Here is a 22578-nt window from a genome sequence, read left to right as displayed (position 1 = left end):
CTGGTTTCTGAATTATTTAGCAAATTAATTAACCAAACAGCATTAATATACATCATCATAGTTTTCATGTGCGTCGAAAGGAGCGTCATACGGAAATTTGATTTGACAGCTAACGTTCAAACGTATACATTTTTATACATAAATATTTTTATTTGTTGTGAAAAAAAAAATATTATTTGTTTTAGAATCGTTCGTGATTATGCTAAAATAAAGCTAAATTTGATAATTGAAACACCAAATTTTAAATAAACATACATTTATAATATACCCTGCTATATAACATACCCTGCTAACATACTGACGTTTCATAAGTAGATATCGGAACGTGATCGTGTTAAGCAACCAATTTACAATGGCTTCGTAAACAAACGAACCTTGAATAATCAAGGATATACCCAATGTGGGAGGATAATCGTTGTTGTCTTACGTTCGCGCACCCGCCGAGGGTCTGTCAACGGAAGAATCAATCAAAACAAACATTGTTATTTTTAGTGTCGGCGCTTCGCGGGGAGGCGCTATTCGCTAGCCAGCGGACGGCGCGCCACGACGCCGACAGTGCGCAGTTCCGCGACTTTTCTAACCGAGTTAGTCGAGACACAAGCCATGTTTTCGCCCTCCGACTTGGTAAGTCGCAACTACCTGTATACACTGTGCTATTGATCGTGCAACTCTAGAATGCTAACTTTAGGTCTTTAATAATAAAAGTACACTGCTGTATGCAGTGTGTTCGCTCGTAATAGATCTTCTTTGGCTTGTGCAACTCATATCGCGATCTTTCTTAGACCGAGCGGCACTGATCCGCGACGCAAGCTGTCTACAACATTGTAAATGGAATGCATACATATATCTCTTTAAATGTAGCTTCACTCGAGAGATAGCTAAGTTGTATGTCTAAGTAGGTACTTACATACCTTGACCTGTATGCACATGCATTTTGCAGTGCATACTAACCGGATATAGGTCACTGGGTATTGTAGGTTGTGTGAGTTTGTGGTGACCGTCTGTTGTACCCTTTTAATGTGCAATATCAGTTATTACAAAAAACCTTGATACTCTGTATTCATATTTTAGAAGTGGAAAAAAAAGTTTCATTTAATAAATTGTTATAAAAATATTAGCTCAACACAAATTAATTATGAACGAATTTATAAAAACAATTTTGATTTGATGAAATTAGAAGTTTACATTATGTTGTATTGATATTTAAGTTTTTTTTAAATTTTGTAACAGCTAACTGCTAACTGGTAAGAAAAAATAATCTTGAGTATAAAATCCGATGTAAAAATTGAAAATTATATTTTCATGATGTGTAATCCCTTGAGAGTAAATACCTCCTCCATTTTCTTCCATTTCTCTTTGTCTTCCGCTGTATTCTTCTCATTGTTTATTATATTATATTATATTATTGGATACACTAGCAGCTGATAGCTGATGCATTATTTTTTTCTCACTTTCTTTTCAAAGTAGAATATTCTCCCTTCCCTTCAAATCAAGAGTGAACAGGCATCTTCTGGGCGAGCTCACTCCATTGTAAGCCACGTCTTTGCCTTTGGCTAGTCTGTGGCCAAGAGGAAGCCCATTTATAAAAAAAAAAAAATTACATTTCATTCATACATAACCATCTCGAGTATGACTTGCTCTTGACTGTTTTGTTTTATTACTTGCCTGCATGATTGCATATTCATATTCATCTTTATTAGTATTAAGCATACATCGTCAAAAACATTACAGCTATATACCTACATATGTCATCATTATAGTAGGTATACTGACTGGCAATCACACCAGAATCCAAGCTCAGTTGCAATTTACAGTCTCCATGTCATTTAATCAATTGAATCATTGTTCTGTGCAGTCAAAGATTTAAATAATATGGATAGGGCAATTCATAAAATTTCCATTGAATATTCTCTTTTGATGTGCATTGGTAGAACACTAACAAAATTTGTTGATGTGTTTCAATCCCTCGTGTGCTTAGTTGCATAGATTGCACAATGCACATGTATGGTGTGCTGGCACCATTTTGGATGTCTGTATGCCACATCCTTAGGAAGTAATATATAAGTCAATGTATACAGTTATTAGTTATTACCGACTCTGAACTGTCATTAATGAGTTGGAATACTGTGCATGTGTGTGTCAAATTATTACGTACATACAAACATGGAGTAGTTGTGATTGATATGAACCAAACACATAAATAAACATTGATTGTTGTTGCAAAATTGTTATCAAAGACTCAAATCAGTTGTTTTGTCAGTTATTATTATCTCATCAATAAAACATTTTTGTGTAAAAAATATTTTTCTCATACGTAATAAAGCAGTGTGTGTCGCATGGTAGAAGAATTATTTCCCCCGGAAGACACTTGAACACTATGCTCAGGATACTATTTTTGAATCCTTCACTATGCTTTGAATCAAATATACACTTTCTTCCTTCACTTCGATCAGTATTCATTACGATACAAGTGCGATACACGAGTTGCGAATTACATATTCGCACATGTATCGTACAACGTTTTACAGTACATAAAGCGCTGGTGGCGTAGCGGTAAGAGCGTGCGACCTTCGACCCGGAGGCCGCGGGTTCGAACCCCGGCTCGTACCAATGGGTTTTTCGGAACACGTGCGAAATGTCATGTGCTACCAGTCGTTTTTCGGCGAAGGAAAACATCGTGAGGAAACCGGACTAATTCCAATAAGGCCTTAGTTACCCTTATATATTTATAAATCACATGCAAGATGGCAGTCGCTTTCGTAAAACTATTGCCTACGCCAAATCTTGGAATTAGTTGTCAAAGCGGACCCCAGGCTCCATGAGCCGTGGCAAAATGCCGGGATAACGCAAGGGTAATGATGACATAGTGCGTAATGCTCATTCCCTAACAAGTGCGGTAATATACCATACCGCTGTATGTACTGTAATAGTACATTACGATACAAGTGCGTAAAAAAGGAAGTTCGAAACGAGTGGCGATAAATTAAAACACGACCGAAGGGAGTGTTTTAAATCGACACGAGTTACGAATTTACTTTACGCACGTGTATCGTACGACGTTTTTCAGTATAGATTTAGATGGCCCTCCAAAGTTTCAACCTGACATTTAAAATGACATTTTCAGTACAGATGCTGCTTTTTTTACGCACTAGTGAGAGAAGTGGTTCATTATATGTCAGGTCGAAACTTCGGATAGCCATCTGTACTGAAAAAACTCCCTGCGGTCGTGTATTAATTTATCCACTCGTTTCGAACTTCCTTTTTTTCGCACTAGTATCGTAATGTACTGTTAACTCCCTTGTCACCCGATACTATTTGATACTTTGGGAAGTATGGAAACAGTCTTAACACGTGGTATCTATTTTCAGGTAAAGCGCGTCGGCGTTGGTGGCGGGCTTGTGCCCTTCTTCAAGTGTGTCTGCGTGTACTTCCTGGCCGCCAGCGGAGCGCCCAGCCCCGGCGCCGCGGCCGCCAAGTGCGCCCCTGTCTTGTGCCTACTTGCTGCAGTACTGTTGTTGCAGCCCCGGGCTCCGCAGGCAGCTGATCCTCACCCTGAAAATGACAAAGAAAGGTGCGTACCAAGCTGTGCCCTTGGAGCTGAGGCTAGGCTATTGATCTCATTTATGACACAGAGGCACGTATTTTTGCAGTCCTGGGGCCCATTTCTCAAAACAAGTTACAAGCGGAAGTCTCTTTCCAACCTGTAACATTAGACATTGACAACCGCTTGTAAATTGTAACTTGTAGCTTCGAGAAAGCGTTATAGCTTCGTTATAGCGACCGCAGGCAGTGGATCGTCACCTTGAGAATGGTAAGGAGAGGTACGTATTTTGGCCACAAGCTGTGGTAGGTATTTGTTACTGTTTCTTGAGGATAGGCTACTGATCCCCAGAATGGCAAAGTCAGGTACTTACGTATTTTGGACGTCAGCGGAGCGCTATCCTGAGCCTGGTCGCTGCGGTTACAATCGCAGGCAGCTAACCCTCACCCTGAGAATGATAAGGAAAGGTGCGTGTCCTAACAAGTGGTGTTATCTGCCTCTATGGTCTATTAAGGCCAGGCAGCTGATCCTCACCCTGAGAATGACAAAGAAAGGTGCGTACCAAGCTGTTACTGCCTTAATGCTGAGGCTGAGGCGAGGCTAGTGATATCATGAGACAGAGAGGCTCGTATTCGTACCAGCGGAGCATCAAGCCTGTTCGTTGCAGTGCTGCTTAGCAACCACAGCTGGTAGCTGATCCTTACCCTGAGAATAATAAGGAGATGTGCGTATCTTGGCTCCAGTAGTTAGTATCTGTTACTGTTTCTTGAGGCTAGGCTACTCATCCCAACCATGTCAGAGAGATAGATATTCTGCCCCCCAGCAGAGCTCCCAGCCTTACTGACTGATTACTGCTTCTGCGGTCTCTGTACATACCACTGCTGATCCGAAGTGTGACAGAGAGTGTATTCAAGTCGGCATTTTCAATTCATCTACGTCTGATTTAAAACTTTTTTTCTCGTTTTGAATGTTAGATTTTTAGGTGAGTAGCCCACCTAACCTGGCCAACAAAAATCTGCCCCTGAACGCAAATGTCTTAATAGTTTTGGAGTTCGATCACAACCCTCGAATCAGTTCATATTTGATTGATAATCCATAAGGTCCATGAGATACGGTACCTACTTAAAACAAATAGTGAAACCTCTGTTCCTTATATTTCTTATCAGTCTTATCACGTCGTAATATTTTATCCGATATTATATAAAATATTAGGCACGCAAACCAAACTACTCAACGCTGACTCAAGAAACGTGCCACGACATTCCGTACATGCAATGTTACGATTGCTACGAAGTAGGCCAAGCTAATCGAATTGTATCAAATGTTTAGGTTCAGTAGAATCAGTAGGTATACAGTCAGCAGAAGTAGCATACAGATACAGTATAATAAAGAGTACTATCGTACAGTATGGCCACTCCGGCTCCCGGCTGAAAGTGCCGCCCACCCCCTCTCGGTTACCTCACAGTTACCGCCTGTCAAAAACGCGAACAGTCGACCTGTCATATCTCACTCATACAAGCATGGTACGCGTTCACCTACACGAGCTTAGAATGTGCTAGGAACGCGCCTCTTTCATATTTATATTTGATCGCCAGTGTCCGAGGTGTGACGTTGTGCACTCGCTCTTAAGTATTTTAATAATGAAGTTCAGTGCAGTTTGAAGGTCTCAGCTACATAACTTCAATCAAGAATACGATCGTTAACGCTCCTTACCTTAGCACATCGTATTTATCTCTCTCTATCGCTCAATTCTTACATATTGGTGCGACTAAGCAAGTCGTGCATCGTTCGTACGGTGCGTCGATTTTAGGGCTGATTCAAACGGTACGAGGTCTGCAAGTTTGAATACAATGCAACATTTTAAGACCAGGAAGACGCAGTGTAGGGTGTAGGAAGGCCCCATACTATCTGGTTAAGGTCGCAAGAAACCGTTGGTCGAGGGCGGCGAATGACCGATCGTTGGGGATCCTTGGAAGAGGCCTTTTTGCCATCATTGGATGTCTTCCGGCTGAAATGATGAATGATGATGATTTTATGGGTCTCAATAGTCCGCCATTTATCTAAAATCGTAATGCGAGTTCACTTGCTATTTAAATGAACCCGTACTCCTGGCTACACGCCCTGCTGGCCTAGCCGAAGTGAAAGTCATTGACGTTAAGAGGGGGTAGAGCAGGGAGAATTTTCAGAATCTGTCAAATTACCCCATTACACACACAAACACCCTTCACTCACACTACCTCAATTTACTGTGAAAGGTCAGTGACCCTTAATTTTTTTCAAGAGTGTTATTTTGAGTTTGTAGTCAACTACTGACCTCCTTTGAGAAATTAAAACTGTAAAAAAGGTAGCATACAAGAAGACAGAGAAAAAATACGCGTCATCTAGCTTTCCTTCTCTGTCCATGTCTCATGTGACTTTAATTTACCTAAATATGTAGATAACGTTCCTTACTCAGTTGATTGTTTACCTAGGTGTATTTCAAATTACTTTGCACTTCATTTTGCGTTACTTTTCTATACTTAGATTAAAAATCGTCAGCCTGCCTATCCCCGCAAACATTTTTCAAAGACGTGTGTGAAGGCCGATACCTCCAGGCAAACAATTATGGTCGCGTGCTAAATGATAAAACATCAGCCCTATCGCTTTATTTGTAAGTGCGATAGGGACGGTCCGATGTTTTATCATTTATCGCGCGACCATGATTGCCCTGCAGGTCTTCAGAGGCCTGAGCTGTGCATTACGTATATGCGGGTTGTTTAAAGACTATCAGATATTTTCTTTATTCTTTTTGGTCGTTTTAGCTTCGTTTTTTTATCATTTAGTTTATACAAAAATAAAGCATGTGTATAAAATAAAAACCTAATGAATAGAGTACAGCTAGCAGCAGTCAAGTCAGAGACCCAAAGGAAGACAGGGAATATCGACGCATATCTTATCATATCCAATACCGCCATCGCTATCTGCATCAGACTCTTGATCTTACCCAATTTCCTAGTCTCTTCTCTTAATTTCAGTTTCTTGAGTTGAAAATGTTGAAACTCATACTTAGCATTAAATAAAACACAAATACATATAAAATCACAATATAATTTTAAATTATGGCTTAGGCCCTGTACCAGTTGCAGTCGCCACGTCTGTAAAGCCACTTGTAGTTTCTTTTAAATGGCTAAATACCTAGATGTTATGTCATAAACATCTGTGACGTGACTGAAAATTAAAAAACATCGCTCAGAGATAAGGTTCAAATTAGCATGGCAAAAAATACAACAGTGCAGTCAAAATACCATCAAAATACGAAAAAGCAAATATCAATGTCGCCGTATTTCAGGCAATAAGAAATTCTCAAATATGAAAAAATCTCAAAAGCAGAACTTTATTAAGACTTTCTAGGAAAATTATTTTGAACTTGATAGGTAGAACAATTTATAAAAGTTTTACAGAAAAAAATTCTGAACTAAGTTTGTAACTATATGAAAAGCATTTTTTTATCTCAGATTGCATATTTTAGTATCGTAACGATTTTTCTTTCAAATAAAAAGAGAATTATTAGAAAAGGTTCACGGTGTCTGCCGTAAACTGGGGTTACATTGACCAATTTGGGAATTTAAACTTCTCTAGCTTCTACATTTAATGGGTATTTTTACCCATTAAATGTAGAAGTTAGAGAAGTATATAAATTCCATAATTGGTCAATGTAACGTAACAAAGAAAGAAAAAATGGGACCATCAACTTTTTTAGTCTTTTCCTGCTAAAAATATAGAAAGGTAACAAAATAATGTACGCAAAAAAAACGATGTTATCAAACTTAAACTGACATTGGGGTTACTTTGATACCCTATGTATTTTTTTAATGTTAATCGAATGTAATCCCTTACAAAAGTATTTTATCTCAAGAAAAGATAAAAAACGGTTCGCAGAGTCAAATATTACAACTCTTTAACGCTATTTTGGGGTTACTTTGATTAAAAATAAAAATTACCATCTTCGAAAAACCAACTTTATTTGCAATTGTTTCAATATTTATCACAAGAAGAGATCAAATTATCAGTCTCAACATGTACCGTGACATAATCAGACAATAATCAACTATGTGTCATTATGGTCAATGTTACCCCATGCAAGTGATCAAAGACACCCCACATAGTAAATAATTAGTAATAAATGCCTAGTTTGACTTTATGATACAACACTCAATACAATGGTATAGCTAAACACATGTCTGGCAAGCTAATGTTCACTGTGAACCTTTTACTTTAATACCCACTACGTTAGTTTAGAAGTTATTTAAACATGAAAAATAGCAACAAACTATGCTTATATTTTGACACGTTATCCACACTGTCCACGACCATACTTACTTGTTCACTGCGTCAGAGCACCATATAACTATAAAGGTTGGTTTAGGGTTATCATATGTCTAGATTTCGATAAATTTATTTTATTAATACATTACCGACTACTCATAACATATTAGTTCCTTATTTTTTGATAAAATAAATATAATATGCTCGTGACAGGTCAGGTTTTGTTCGTAATCCAAAAAAGTCAACCCTAGCACTTTTCCCTATTCACCCCCTTCCCGACCCCATTCACCCCAACGTTAGGGTGAGCGAAAATTACTAAATAAAACGACATATTTTCAAAGACAACCCGGAGTTCACACCGCTGGAAGATTTTTTGTGTAAAAAATTATCATGGCACATATAAAAAAACTGCTATCGACGTTCAAAAGTCGGTTTTGGCCCTATTCACCACAAATTAAGTTAGTTCATACCCGTTCCGACCCCATGAACCCAAAATCTTCAGAAAATTATGTACTAAGTAGCCCAAAGTACAGCGCCATCCTAGGTGAATTGGGTAACTAATTTATGCAAACTACTTAAGTCGCAATAGATGTCATTTCACGGAGAAAAAAGTCTCGTCCATGATACCTGAATAGTGTAATCTGAACGAGAAAATCTAGTAAATTCTGGGACAATTGTTCACATAGTATAAATAACTAAACTAGTCTGTTTAAATGCGTTGAGCTTAGTGAACTAGTTATCTTGTAATTGCTACACATTAAAATAGCGTGTATTACTAGAATATTTAGTAATCATAACACGTGGACCGTACAAATAAATAATATTTTCTTGCAGAGCTTAATAAATGAAATGTGACCTTGACAATATATTCTTGTAAAGGTAATATATACATTACGTATCATAAAATAAAAATATTGTAAGGGTCACACAGTCAAATTGTGTGTATTACTAGATTATTCAGTATTTATAACAAATGGAGTGTCTAAATAAACAAAATAATGTAAACTCCACAAGAAATTCTTGTAAAGGTTATAAAACTTTAGTTAGGCCAATAATAGGTATCGTTAAGAATACAAGTCATCTGATATATATTACATTCTCTTCATTTATGTAAACTTCATTAAATGGTTGATAGAACAAGAAAGTTAGTTACAGCAACTGCATTTATGGTACTCTCTAATAAATATACAATTGCGTTAACGTGTTATATTTTTATCGGTACCTATGAATTTGTCTGTGCACTGTATAGACAACTAACATTTCTTGTAAATGTAAAAAAAGGTTTGTTGTCTATACAAGGTGGTTCAGTAGGATTAAAGGCCGAGCCACGCCAGATACGTGTACGTAGACGTGTGCGTGGCGTGCGCGCTGTAAAGTACGAATCTTCAAAAGAGATGATACACCGCTAGACACACACGGGAAAGACGTCACACAAGCGGTGTAATCTCTAATGAGGATTCGTCATTTACACCGCGTACGCTACGCGCACGTCTACGTACACGTATCTGGCGTGGCTCAGCCTTTAATCCTACTGTACCACCTTGTATAGACAACAAACCTTTTCTTACATTTACAAGAAATGTTAGTTGTCTATACAGTGCACAGACAAATTCATAGGTACCTACCGATAAAAATGCAGGTTGCTAATAGGACCAGTTCCAAGAGACAGAAGCCTAGAGTTGAAACTGGGATCCGGAAACCTGGGTCACCCAGCATATGGAATGGATGCTATGAGCGGTGAAAATTGGTGAATCTGAAAGTAAATAAAATAATTATATAATTTGTTAAAAAATATATTTCAACGATCCTTAGTGCAAGACTTTGTTCATATATTCGTCAGTGTTAATAGAACCGTCCTTCATTTCGTCCTTTATATTTTGCAGAATTTTTCCACTTTTGTTCCACAGTATGGCATGGGTCACAGGAAACTTGCAACCATTGTAAATCATCTGAAAAAGACATTAAAATTTCCATGAATAAATTTTACATTAAGTAATATTCTACGTCCACTTCAGATATATATAAAGACTGTCCACGATAAAAAGTGGTCATATATAACATGGTAAATCTTGAGAATAATGAGAATTTATAAGCAGCATGTTTGTCAAATAATTTGTAGATATTAAACTACATTATAAAAATACAAACAAATTATAAACTTTAGGTGGCCTATGAATTTTAGCAGTATGTATCTCATGATAACAATATTTTTTTGTACAGTGTCTTCTTGCAGTCTTTAAGTACAACAGTTTTAATGACAAAAATATTTTTTTAATGTTTAATTATAATAGCCAAAATATACCCTATTACATACTGCTTTTACGATAGTAATAATTTTTCTGATTGTAATCAGATTAAGAAAGTACTGAGATTTTATAACTTTGCTGAATTCGAATTTTTGACACTTTTTGGCTCTCCATACAAAAACAACTGTCAGTGCTTGGAGTAGAAAGTCTTCCTGACTACCAAAAGTCGAAATGAGTTTCAAAAAGTATTTTTTTGTCTGCTAAGATGTCATTCTAATGTGTGTAAAACAGCTTATAAAAATATAAGTATTTATAAAATTGTGCCAGGAAGCGTGTGAAGTTTGTTAAAAAACACTGTACAAGAAATGAAATGCTTGATGGTATACATTCGGCGAAACCTCAGACACACTAAAGCATTATAAGGAATAGCTTTAATTATTATATAGTTTTATGTATACAGATTTATCAAAATATAATATTGCTTCAAAATATGCATTCAGGAAGAAAGATTTATCATGTTATGTATGACCACTTTTTATCGTGGACAGTCCTTATTAGTTCAGTATTTAGATTTTGCCCACGTAATGTTGTATGAATTTGTATGCAATGTAAAATGAATACAACATTAAATGCCTTTTTACTCACCATTCTAATTATCTACTAAGTTCTACATGTACGGTATGTGACTCACCTGCTTTTGCCAACTCTGCCATCTCCCATCCTTGCAAGAGTTTTTGCACCTCTTCATCCATTTCCTAAAATGGAAACTACCAAACGAATGGATAATACGTAGTGAGTACGTTTAACGATAAATAATATAACCTATTGCGATCCGCGTCCACGCGTGATCTCTCATGACACGTAAATGGCCGCCGACCACGCCGCAAAACATTGCGTTTCGTTACACAAGCAAAACATTTATTTATGCGGACAATATTTTTGTTATAACAATTATTTTTCGGTGTATATTACGAGAATATCATTGTTATTTTTTACAAGAGGCGCAAAGTAAAATCAACTATACTGCTATAGCATTCACTAAGATATACAATGGTACTTAAACATGGCGTTTCGTTACAAAAACGAAACACATATTTATACTAACTAAATACTTTTTCAACAGAACTATTTGTTCACCAGTATACATTACGAGAATATTATTGTCATTATTTACAAGAGCTGCAAAGTAATACCAACTTATAAAACAGTCATATCAACTATACTGCGATGGCATTTGCTACGATACAAATAATAGAGTTGACAGCGATGCGTACATATTTATACAAACTTAATATTTTTAAATATAACTCTTCGTTGAGTTTACATTACAAGAATATTCTTTTTATTTCTTTACGAGAACTACAAAGTAATGGCAACGTATAAAAAAGTTACAGGAAGTATACTGTGATAGTAACCGCTAAGATTAAGATTGTAAAGATAATTTTTATTTTTTTGGCATTACAAGAAGCTTCTTGTTAATAGAATTATCGTAACCTTTATTCTATTAGTTGTAAATAAAACTAGAGTTCTCGTATATGTAATTCAAACAGAACTGTTTAGTGCATATTAATGTTTGCTTAGTTCTATTGAATTCAAAATATAGTAAACGTAACAATACAGTTGTTTTTATTACGAGATTGTAGTATCAGTTACGATAAATCTATTTTACTAAACGTTCTGGTAGTATTGTTAAAATATTTTTTTTCCGTGTTCATTTAGTATTTTGGAGGTAACTAGTAAAGATAATTTAGTTTTACAATTGTGCGAAAATAGATTCTCATTTGGCCGGATTTTTTAACCGAATTCCAAAATTCAAAAGGTTATAAATGTATAGTTTTTTTTAAATATCACTCCTGGTCCAATTTAATATCCCACAAATATTAACGGCAAACTGATAATGACTATTATTTTTGAAATAAATTTGTGACAAATGTGGGTAGTTTAGTAATTAGGCGCCGACTGATTGTGGGTAGGTTATATTTTCGCTCTCTGCTAATAAATCTTGTATGGAACGGACGTGTTTTCTTTGGTGCCTCTTCATCAGCGCTGATCTTCGGCTGGGAGCATACCTTACAAAATTGAATGCCGAAAAAAAAGTTTATCAGCAAAAATTACTTACTTGAAAATAAAGTCATAACCGTTTTCATACTTATGCATTGAAATAGATATCACGCACGAAAGTAAGAACGACAAGGCCTCCTGGTGGCTGAGCCGGGAATCGAACCCGCCATCTCTTTCGCTATACCCTAATCCTCTAAGTGCCACTTGCACCAACGAATATGGAGGGTTAACCTGAGGGTTAACCCACCATTTTACATGGAATTTGACAGTTGACAGCCCACTAACCCTGAGTTAAGTGGTTGGTGCAAAAGGGCCTTAAAGATTCATATACGAGGTGGTCAAAATGTGCCTATCAGAGATAACATACACTAGAGAAATTTCGTCGGGTACCACACGGCGGGCGGGTGGCCTAGTGGTAATGACGTTAGCTGCGTAAGCTGAAGACCCGGGTTCGATTCCCGGCTCGGCCGCCAGTGGGCCTTATCGTTTTTTCTTTCGTGTATGATATCTATTTCAATTTATGTATGTATGTATGTGAACACTTTATTGTACATAAGACAAATTAGGACATAAAAATACAGTATAGTTATGGTGTACAAAGGCGAACTTATACCTATAAGGGATCTCTTCCAACCTTTGAGCGAATTGAGAATTTATTATTTATATAAACTTGAAAATAACAAATCAAAAATTATTCAATAAAATAATTTTATTTCTTCCCTAGATGTATTAGTTTCATACTTTTGATTTTTATTTTAAAGTAATCCGTTTATATTATAGCAACCATGGGTGATTTTTGTGGACTTAAGTAGAAACGTTGACTTGTGGTTGACAGAAGTGTGATTAACATTTCTAAATGTTAATTTATTGTATCTAGTCTAACTACGAAGCAATACATTGACGTATAAATTGCGTCCATATACAGAGAGGTCATTCATAAAAACATCACTTTAGGTAAGTTATATATCTTTTATACAATTTGACAACCATTGACTACACATCCCAATTCACCCCTCTTCCGACCCTAATCACCCCCTTCGTAAACCTATTCACCCCCTTTACGACCCGTTTCCCCCCATTATTGATCCTATTCACCCCTCAGGCCGCGGATATTTGTTCATCCCGTAAAAGTTCCCCAACACAGTTGCATCGCTTTCTTCATGAAAACCATTATAAAAATGAAAATATGTCTTATGATTTTCTGTTAAACACAAACTTTAGAAGTATAGGTATACACTACATTCAAAAGGATAATGAACAAATTCTTAGCAAAATGTCACACAAAAATGAAGTTAAAATGAGTAAAAAATCCAATAAATTTGAATGCCTACTTTGACAGACATTTTCATGTCTGTAAATATATTATTTACATAAATCATAAAATATATTATTTAAATATAATAGCATTATATACCCCGGCAACCCTATTCACCCCAAATTACGGTATTTATTAAATTGTCAATATGTAAAATGTCGGAAAGTACGGAACGGAACCCTACACTGACCGTGGTCCGATGCGCTCTTCGCCGGTTTTTCTTATATAAAATAATATAAAAATTCACCTCCCAATTTATAATAAGTTTTTTTGCAAAAAAATCATTTTTGGCACAGGCTTTACCTTAGCCGACTGTACCTTTCTTTCAAAAATCATCTATTGCTCTCCGAGATGTCTCTAAATACCACTTACTCAATGGGGATACGACGTTTCATAACAGAGTTCCTCTGACCACCTTTCTGCTCCATCATCAGATCACCTCCATGATACCAGAATATTGCATTGTCACGTGATTTACATAAGTGTGCAAAATTTCAGCTCAATCGCAAATCGGAAAGCGGGTCAAATTTAGCTTCTACGTTTTGGCCCAAACTAAGATAAATACTAACAAGGCAAGTTGAATAAAAGCTTGTAAAAAGGCTTCTGATATCAGATTTGTAATAAGTTTACTTGTCATAGTTTATCAACAGATGAGACAGACATATGCACTGACAATACTTCACGTGTTTCGTGAGATGTCAAATCACCTCATACAATTTACCGCTCTAAGGCAACTAAGGTAGGGTTTGTTATTGCACTTTAATTACATATTAATGATTTCTAGCCCGTAAGATATATATTTGCTTTAACAATGGATAGATATTTATGCGAGTGAGAGTGTAATTTAGATTTTTATTTATAAGGAATCAAATATTTTTAAGCTACCCGATCATACAGATATTTCTGCGGATAAGGACACTCCCCACATCTGCCGTCTAGCAATCGTAGCGTCGGGCCAACTGTATGGCTAAGCCGCGCCGACGCGGCGTCTTTTTCCATACAGTTGGCCCGACGCTACGCTCGCGAGACGCTAGAAAGAGAGACGATGTTTTTGCCGGTCACGGAGCATCACAAATTTTTGCCGGGAATATGTCGTCATATACTTATGGTCCCTTATAGAAAATTAGATATTTTTGCACGGCCGTTCATAGTCATATAATTATGCTGGTGACTGTTCCATGAATATTTGGTCTAGTCTAGTTGAGTGGAGAAGTACCATTCAAAACGAGCGTTAACTTTCTAAACAACAATATATTTAGGTACTTTATAATTATTATTGTTTTCAACTTACGGTTACGTGTTCGTGGTATGCACAGAGTAAATCTTTAATGAAATTGAGACATTTTTTTATATATACAATTAAATTTGAACTAGAACCACTAAACCTATACCCGCTCGCATTCCCCTTTTTTCTATTCTAAGTAAGAATCAGTTAATAAGTATCTGAATATATGTATGAATAAATTAAATTGTAATTGTTTACATACAACCTGTGAAGTTTGGTTGACAAAATTTGACGTAGGTGCTGTCATATATATTTTTAAAATGACGTACTGTTAATACCAGCGTAATGAAAATGTATTCCGATGAGTAAAAGAAAACATGAAACTTTTTTCAATTTAACCGAACTAGAATGAAATCATTTATACTCATTCGGTTGTGTTCGTTATTTTCTTTAATAATGTGATATATTTTTATTTATTTTTTATGCACAAGCCATGCACCTTTAAACTTTAAATGAGATTGGATCTCCACCTGACATTATTGATTTACCCTATTTATTTTGAGCACAGTTTTACACTGGTATGGTTTTTCGTGTACGTACACCATTTTCTGTCAAAATATTTGTCAAATTTAAACGTCAACGCGGAGCGACCGGCGACACGTCTGCCTCCGATGAGCCGCTCAGGGCGTCTAATCGAAAGGAGAATTCTGACAGCAATGGCGAATGTATGGAAATTTTACGATAGTTTAAATTTAAGGTAAAATTTCTTTGTTGCCTTTGAGAGGAAAAATATAAAAAACCTCAAAACTTCTAGTCCATTTATCTGGCTTTTAGAATCACTTAATGTTATAACTAAAGTATTGAATTTTTTTAACAAAGTTTACTAAACGGCGACATACGTTTTTCTCATTTTAGGTCAACTTTGTGTGGGTTTAGTTATTACACCGTTAATAATTGGAGATTGTGAATAGTCAAAAGTTGTAGACACACTCTTTAAGATAATAACTACATTTATTTTATTTTATTTAATTTAGAAATGTGAGCAGCATTTGTTAAACGCCGAATGCACTTTTCGAGGATTTCGTACGACCCCCTCTTAAGAAGATACGGTAGCGAAAATGATAAAATGGAAAGGAGCCCCCCCTTTCACCTTGGGAATTTTAGTTAAATATACAAGTGTTATTAACTGGATTTATCGAAAAAGTCAAAAGATATATTAAAAAAATCTTTAAAATCGAGGTTCCGCTCTCGACTCTTTCCTCCTTCAAAACTTAATCAATCGGAACGAAATTTGAGAATCTGAATAACAATGAAATAATCTATGTCGGACCGTTTAGCTTTTTTGGTTAATTGTTACCAATATTGAGTATCACACCTTTTTTTGCGCCACAATGAAAAAGGCTGTTTTTGGAAATTTTTGATTGGCTCTAGAATCTTTAAAAAGCAGAATATCAAAAAAATCAAAACGGTCCGACACAGATAAAAATAATAACAATCTGTGTTGAAAAAATCATTGCTCTATCTTCAAAACCAGGGAGGAAATAGTCGAGAGCGTTTGTATGGAGAATTGACCCCTACCGTATCGTCTTAAGTGACGATCGAAACGCAGTCTGGCTCTGTCACGCCAGGTGCCGTAGCCGAATGGCATTTCTGCGACGCGAAACGAAAACGAAACGCCGCGAAAGGTAGTCTGGCTCTGTCGCGCCAATACGCAAGAGCAATAGAGATAGATATCTATGAGCGTTTCGTTTCGTGAGCATTTGTGCCATCCGGCTACGTACCCAGTACAGAAGAGCGATAGGCTTACGAAGATTAAGCGACTGTGACGTTTAGGTAGTTTATATACTCTGGTAGGTATTAAAGTGTGACGTCAAACGAATCGCTAATCGGTTTGAAATCAGCCGACCTCTCGCGTTCCTCGTTAGCGCGAGCCATATCAGATCGCTTTCTTGCAGGTTAAGGCGTCCGGTGGTCGACTTACATAAGCCGATTTAAACGGTTTTCTGTAGGTTTTCGTGATGATAAACACTTGAGAATGGGGGCAAGTTATTTTTAAAGTTCCTACCGGGTCTAAAGCTTTGTACGCTCTGAGTGAAGTAGGTAATAAATAATATGTTAATCTTGCACTAATCGACCTTGCCTAGAAGTTGGTAGGCATCAATGTCGCAATTTCCAAGACGGTTCAACATACAGGTGTGAACCGCATGAATTGACGTAACACGCTGTATATATCTAAATCAAAATATTCTGTCGCCCATCGCAGCCAACTCTAATGCATATTGATATTTATGTTGTGAATAAAGTGTAATGTTCAATATTTAAGGAATTGACTGACCGTGACCAATATCTTTAAAATGTAAGAGGTAAAACACACAGAAGGGACGCAAATCGCGGAACTGACGTCCACGCCGCGTCGCATGCTGAGTGTTTGCGTCTTACGTCTTTCCTATACAAAAGGTTCCAAGGAGACGTTTTTTGAATTACACTCGGGCGGCGCGGCGCGGGTGTCCGTTCCGTGTCTTAAGACTTGCGTCCCTTCTGTGTATTTTGCCCCTAAGCCCTAGCCGTAAGCCTTTTAGGGTCCCCCCACATTTAGCGTCTCGCGAGCGTCGCGTCGGGCCAACTGTATGAAAAAAGACGTCGCGTCGACGCGACGTCGACGCGGCGTCAGGCTTTGCCCATGCAGTTGGCCCGGCGAGACCTAGATGTGGGGGTCTAAGGGGATAACCGTTCGCGGAGCGAACCGGTCGGTCAGTTAAAAAAAAGTTAAAACTCAGAATTATTGGATTATACCTACTTAGTCCGGCGCATAAGAAAAGCCACTGGGTCCCTTTGTAGGCAAACTGTAGGCTTAGCACATGATTGCCGTGAGAGTATGTCGCCGCGAGATAGATGACATGTCTTCTTCTAACTGTATTAATGATATGAGGACGGGTAGTCTATCTCGCGGCGACATACTCTCGCGACAATCATGTGCTAGGCCTACTGGTTAAGTATATTATATGATGTGGATATCAAATTAAAAAAAAATCTTAATCTCATTATGATTAATATGAATTGTACGTAAATGTTTTGTTGGTGTGAACGAGCCCCTGAGGCCTCACCGCAGAACAAACTGTTCTTGTTTATATAAACAGTAAACACTAAAAACTCTAATACGCATTTAAAGATTACCTATCTCCACATTCCATCAAGCTATCGACAAACAGCTTATTGTTTTGTATCTATCCATTTGAGAAATTTACGCATAATTATATTTTCCTAAGAAGTCGCGAGGGCAGCAACCTGTCTTTGTTTTCGACCGTCCTGACCCTAACAAATGACAGTCAAGTTCATTGCTATCCAGATAGTGATTCCGATTACGAGTTCGTTCGTATCTCGATGGAGATAGCGATTATAGGAGGGTTATTAAACTTGATGGTGTTTGCTCGGATTACTGATTAATGTAGATTGCTTGTTTATAGAGATTGGCAGTCAATTAGCAAGCGAACCGGTTATGAACTGGTTTCGAGAGGTATTTTTGGTAAATTCTTGTTTCTTATATGTACTTAGTTTTGTGACAGAACAAGCAACGGGACTTTAACCAGTGTGAGTAGCCGATGCACAAACGCTCACGAAACGCTCTCGATAATATTTCTTTCGTAGCTATCTATCTCTATCGCTTTTGCGTATTGGCACGACAGAGCCAGATTACCTTTCTGCGGCGTTTCGATTTCGTTTCGCGTCGCAGAAATGGCATTCGGCTACGGGGCCAGGTCAAGTAGGATTTTTTATATACTTCTGAAAATAATCATGTAAAAGACCTTACTTTGAAAAGGCGTGAACATTAAAATTACCTACGTCCAGTAAACATAACATACAACAACATACAATCACGCCTGTATCCCATAAAGGGGTAGGCAGAGCACATGAAACTACTAAAGCTTCAGGGCCACTCTTGGGTTTCTGTTATATAATTTAACGCCTAAATAGTGACCTCTGTCACTGCGATATCAATATCACAATTTAGTATTCTTTCGACCCTTTAATTGCTAAGAGTGACTTAGAAACTCGACCAGTTTATTGTGCCCTGCCGACCCCTTTTGGGAATACAAGCATCAATACTGATATTATAAATGGGAAAGTGTGTGTGTCTATTTGTTTGTCCGTCTTTGACGGCAAAACGGAGCGACGAACGTGATTTTTTAAGTGGAGATAGTTGAAGGGATGGAGAGTCGAGTGACATAGGCTATTGTTGCCGCGGGCAAACGCTGGTTAGTTTATAAATTAATGACTTGAACAGCTATCACTTGTTTTCAGACGCCGCTACGCGCGTCGCATCGCCATCGGCCTGGCTTTGTCAGCTCTCGGCGACGCCCTACTCGTGTGGGAGCAACACTTCGCCGCCGGCATGGCTGCCTTCGCTCTAGCCCACGTCGCCTATATGTGCGCCTTCCGCACCCGAAACTCAAAAAAACGAGCTGGTATTTTGCTATACACCGGTGCGGCAGCGTACTGTGCTATAGTCACTCCACCGCCGGCGTTAGCTATCGCTGTACCACTCTACGCAGTGTTGTTAGTAAGTATGGCTTGGAGGGCGTTGCGTACGCTTCCAGAAAAAACTTGTACGCGGTCATACGCAGCTCCTATAGGTGCGTTACTCTTCGTTCTCTCTGACGCACTGCTAGGATACTCTTTATTCCGTGGTCCGCTACCGTACAGAAGGGTGTTGGTGATGTCGACGTATTATTTAGGACAGCTAGGTTTGGCTCTAAGTGCACTCTTGCCGCCTCCCTTGCCCGCACAATAAATTCTTCCTCTTATGTTGTGGAATGTTGGGCGTATCTGTAGCTTGGTTATATTTAGTGGACAAAAGTAATGTACAACCTTCTTATTATGTTTTAACGACCGGTCTGGCCTAGTCGGTAGTGACCCTGCTAGGGTTGTAAATAGAAAAAAAACCAAATGTTTTTTTCAGAATTGTGAAAAAAAACATGAAAAAAAACCGAGCATCATGGTTTTTTTTCTAAATATGGTTTTTTTTTCAGATGAACAAATAATACGACAATAACGGTTTTTCGTGAGTTGTAACGTGTTTCAATAACAATAACGTACATTTTAATTCAATTAACATTCAGTATACAAACGTTTATTGGGGAATCCCCGATGCTGCGTGTAGCGTGGAGAGGCGGTGGTGTTGCCAATAGTAAATAGTGATAACTACCAACTACAAATTTCGTAAAACTTACTTTTATAAGACCAGAAATTAAAGTTATTTGATTAAATTCGTTTAATAGTTAATATTAAGTCTAAAAAACCTTATAAAAGTATTAACTACTTTGCAAATTTTGAGATTTCATACTTTAGGAAAAACATACTCCAGAAAAAAAACTGTTTTTTTTCATGTTTTTTTTTAATGTTTTTTTTTTCAAGCCAGAAAAAAAACCGTTTTTTTGCAACCCTAGACCCTGCCTGCTACGCCGCGGTCCCGGGATCGAATCCCGGTAAGGGCATTTATTTGTGTGCAGAACACAGATATTTGTTCCTGAGTCATGGATGTTTTCTATGTATATAAGTATTGGTATATTATATATATCGTTACTGGGTACCCACAAAACAAGCCTTCTTGAGCTTACCGTGGGACTCCGTCAATCTGTGTCAAAATGTCCTATAATATTTTTTTTTTAAGTATGAGGCCTGTGGTTTGACCGCCCGTCTCCAATATTTGTTACGTTTTCAAATTTCAACCAAAAGGTACAATAGTCGGTTGTCAATAAAATCTATATTTCATATTATGAAACAGCCCCTATTTTACAACCGACATTAAGGTACTGTAGGTTTTGAGTAAAAATGTCATATTGAATCCATTCTTTTCTAAAAAAATACCTTTTATACCGAATAGGCTATTACTGAATCGGTGAGCTCCATCTTAGACTCTGTCTTCACTTCCCATCAGGTGTGACTAGAGTCAATCGCCGATCAGTCCATAAAAAAAAATCATGTAATCAAGACAGAGAAAGTAGAGACCGCCATGGACAAAAGACTAAAACATTTGAAACTCGTTTTTGACAATCTGGAACTCCATCTAGCCGAGAATCAACCAGAGTTGTCGCGCCATCTGAACGAGAATAAATGTTTCGTTACGCTTCCGAGGCACGTTTTTTTCTTAGACTTTGTCTTTTACGGAGTTTATGTCTTTGGGCATAGATTAAATATAAGATCATACCATCCCATACATTAAAATGCGACCGCCTAAGAACGCGCATACACTACACCACACATAGATGGCGCCACCAAAAATGCCTTGTTGCCATCGATTATTTGTAGATTGGCGTTAAGTGTCACTTTCGAGCCATAAATCTATGTCAAAAGTGACACTGAACGCCATCTACAAGATCTGAATCATCGGAAGACATTTTTTTGTGGCGCCATCTATGTGTGGTGTAGTGTATGCGCGTTCTTAGGCGGTCGAATTTTAATGTATGGAATGGTATCTTCTTATATTTAATCTATGCTTTGGGTAAATAATATAACCAAGCTGCAGGCGGCCATTTTGGATAAATGTAAGCGTCTGCGGACGACGACGGTCTGTGATACGTGCTCGGCTCTTATTGGATGTTAATCCTCTTTACAACTAGTATAATTTGTATTTAAGGCTGTACCTTATGGGGAGACCCAAACATGTCGACGTGGAATTGGCTCTATTCGACGAAAAGTCGCTCGTTAGAGCACAGTATAATAAAGAGTACTATCGTACAGTATGGCCACTTCCGCTTCCAGCCGAAAGTGCCGCCCACCCGCTCTCGGGTCCCGCTTCGCTCCCGCACCAGTCGTCCTGTTCACCTACACGAGCTTTGACTATGCGTAGGAACGCGCCTCTTTCTTATATTTGATCGCCATTGTCCACTGAGACATAGAGGAATAAGTAAGGGAAGAGCAACTGTGTCTCGTCTGCCAAAAATTTAATATTAGACCAGTTTACAACTTATATTACAAGCAGAAGGAATTGAAAACAGAATACTGATTTATACTATTGTAATATTAGCTAAAAATTGGCAAGCATTAGACTTTTCGTTTGTCGCGACATCTATTGACAAGTAGCAGTACTGATAATTTACGCTAGTTGACGCGTGATTGTCGCTAGATGTCACTTAACTATGCCTATAAAAATAACCCGCATTTACTGATGTATGGCGTTGTAACTCTTCCCTTACATTCCTCTAACGCTGAGGTGAGGTGTGGGTATGAAGCCGCTTAAAGCTGAACGCAACCGGACGCAAGTTCATACGTAACGAGCGATTTTTGGTCGGCGACCGATTCCGCGTTGATAGTTGTTGGGAAACCCTATGTCTCCATGAAGTCTAGAAATCCGTCAGTTTCCAGTGCGGACGATGGTATTACTCTGTGGATCCCATTCGCAACTAAAATTACAATATTATATCAAATAACAGCCATAACAGGTACCTACATATGTATAAATATGCAACATTTTGATTCGAAAACACAACATGCGAATGGGAAAAAATAGTTTCAAAAAATATAAATTCAATCCTAGTGCCATTTGTTGCATTTTAGCATAATTCCTTCAGGCTCTAAGTGAAAATGTAATTTATGTCGTTATGTTCCATTGTAAAAGATATTAGAAGTGTTAAAATTAGAACTGTATGCTATGTTCCTAATCTGTGTATGTAGAATATGGATGTGCAATTTAGGGAAAATGTATTAAAACTTGGTTCCATTAATAAGGAATAGTTATTCCTTATTGAGAAGTTTCTCAATAGTTCTGTTTTAAAGGGGAGAATTAAGCTCAATGGTCAATAAAACTAAGCGAGCCAAGCGTGCAATCTATGCGAGCCAAGCGTGCAAAGTTTGCATAGTGTGTATCCAGACGCGCGCGCGATGCGTA

At 37.7% G+C, this 22578-nt stretch overlaps 1 protein-coding gene across 1 annotated transcript; it reads left to right on the top strand.

Annotated features, from left to right (window-relative positions):
* The first annotated feature begins 390 nt into the window (after positions 1-390).
* Positions 391-19604, top strand: LOC125235817 (lysoplasmalogenase-like protein TMEM86A). The gene is made up of 3 exons (XM_048142406.1): positions 391-624; positions 3369-3571; positions 18993-19604. The coding sequence occupies exons 1-3, from the start codon at positions 604-606 to the stop codon at positions 19480-19482; spliced, it is 714 nt and encodes a 237-aa protein (XP_047998363.1). The 5' UTR covers positions 391-603; the 3' UTR covers positions 19483-19604.
* Positions 19605-22578: the final 2974 nt, after the last annotated feature.

This window comes from Leguminivora glycinivorella, chromosome 18 (genome assembly GCF_023078275.1).
Source record: "Leguminivora glycinivorella isolate SPB_JAAS2020 chromosome 18, LegGlyc_1.1, whole genome shotgun sequence".
Taxonomy (NCBI): Eukaryota; Metazoa; Arthropoda; class Insecta; order Lepidoptera; family Tortricidae; genus Leguminivora; species Leguminivora glycinivorella.
Note: the sequence above shows the minus strand (reverse complement) of the source record. Positions and strands in the feature narration are given on the sequence as shown.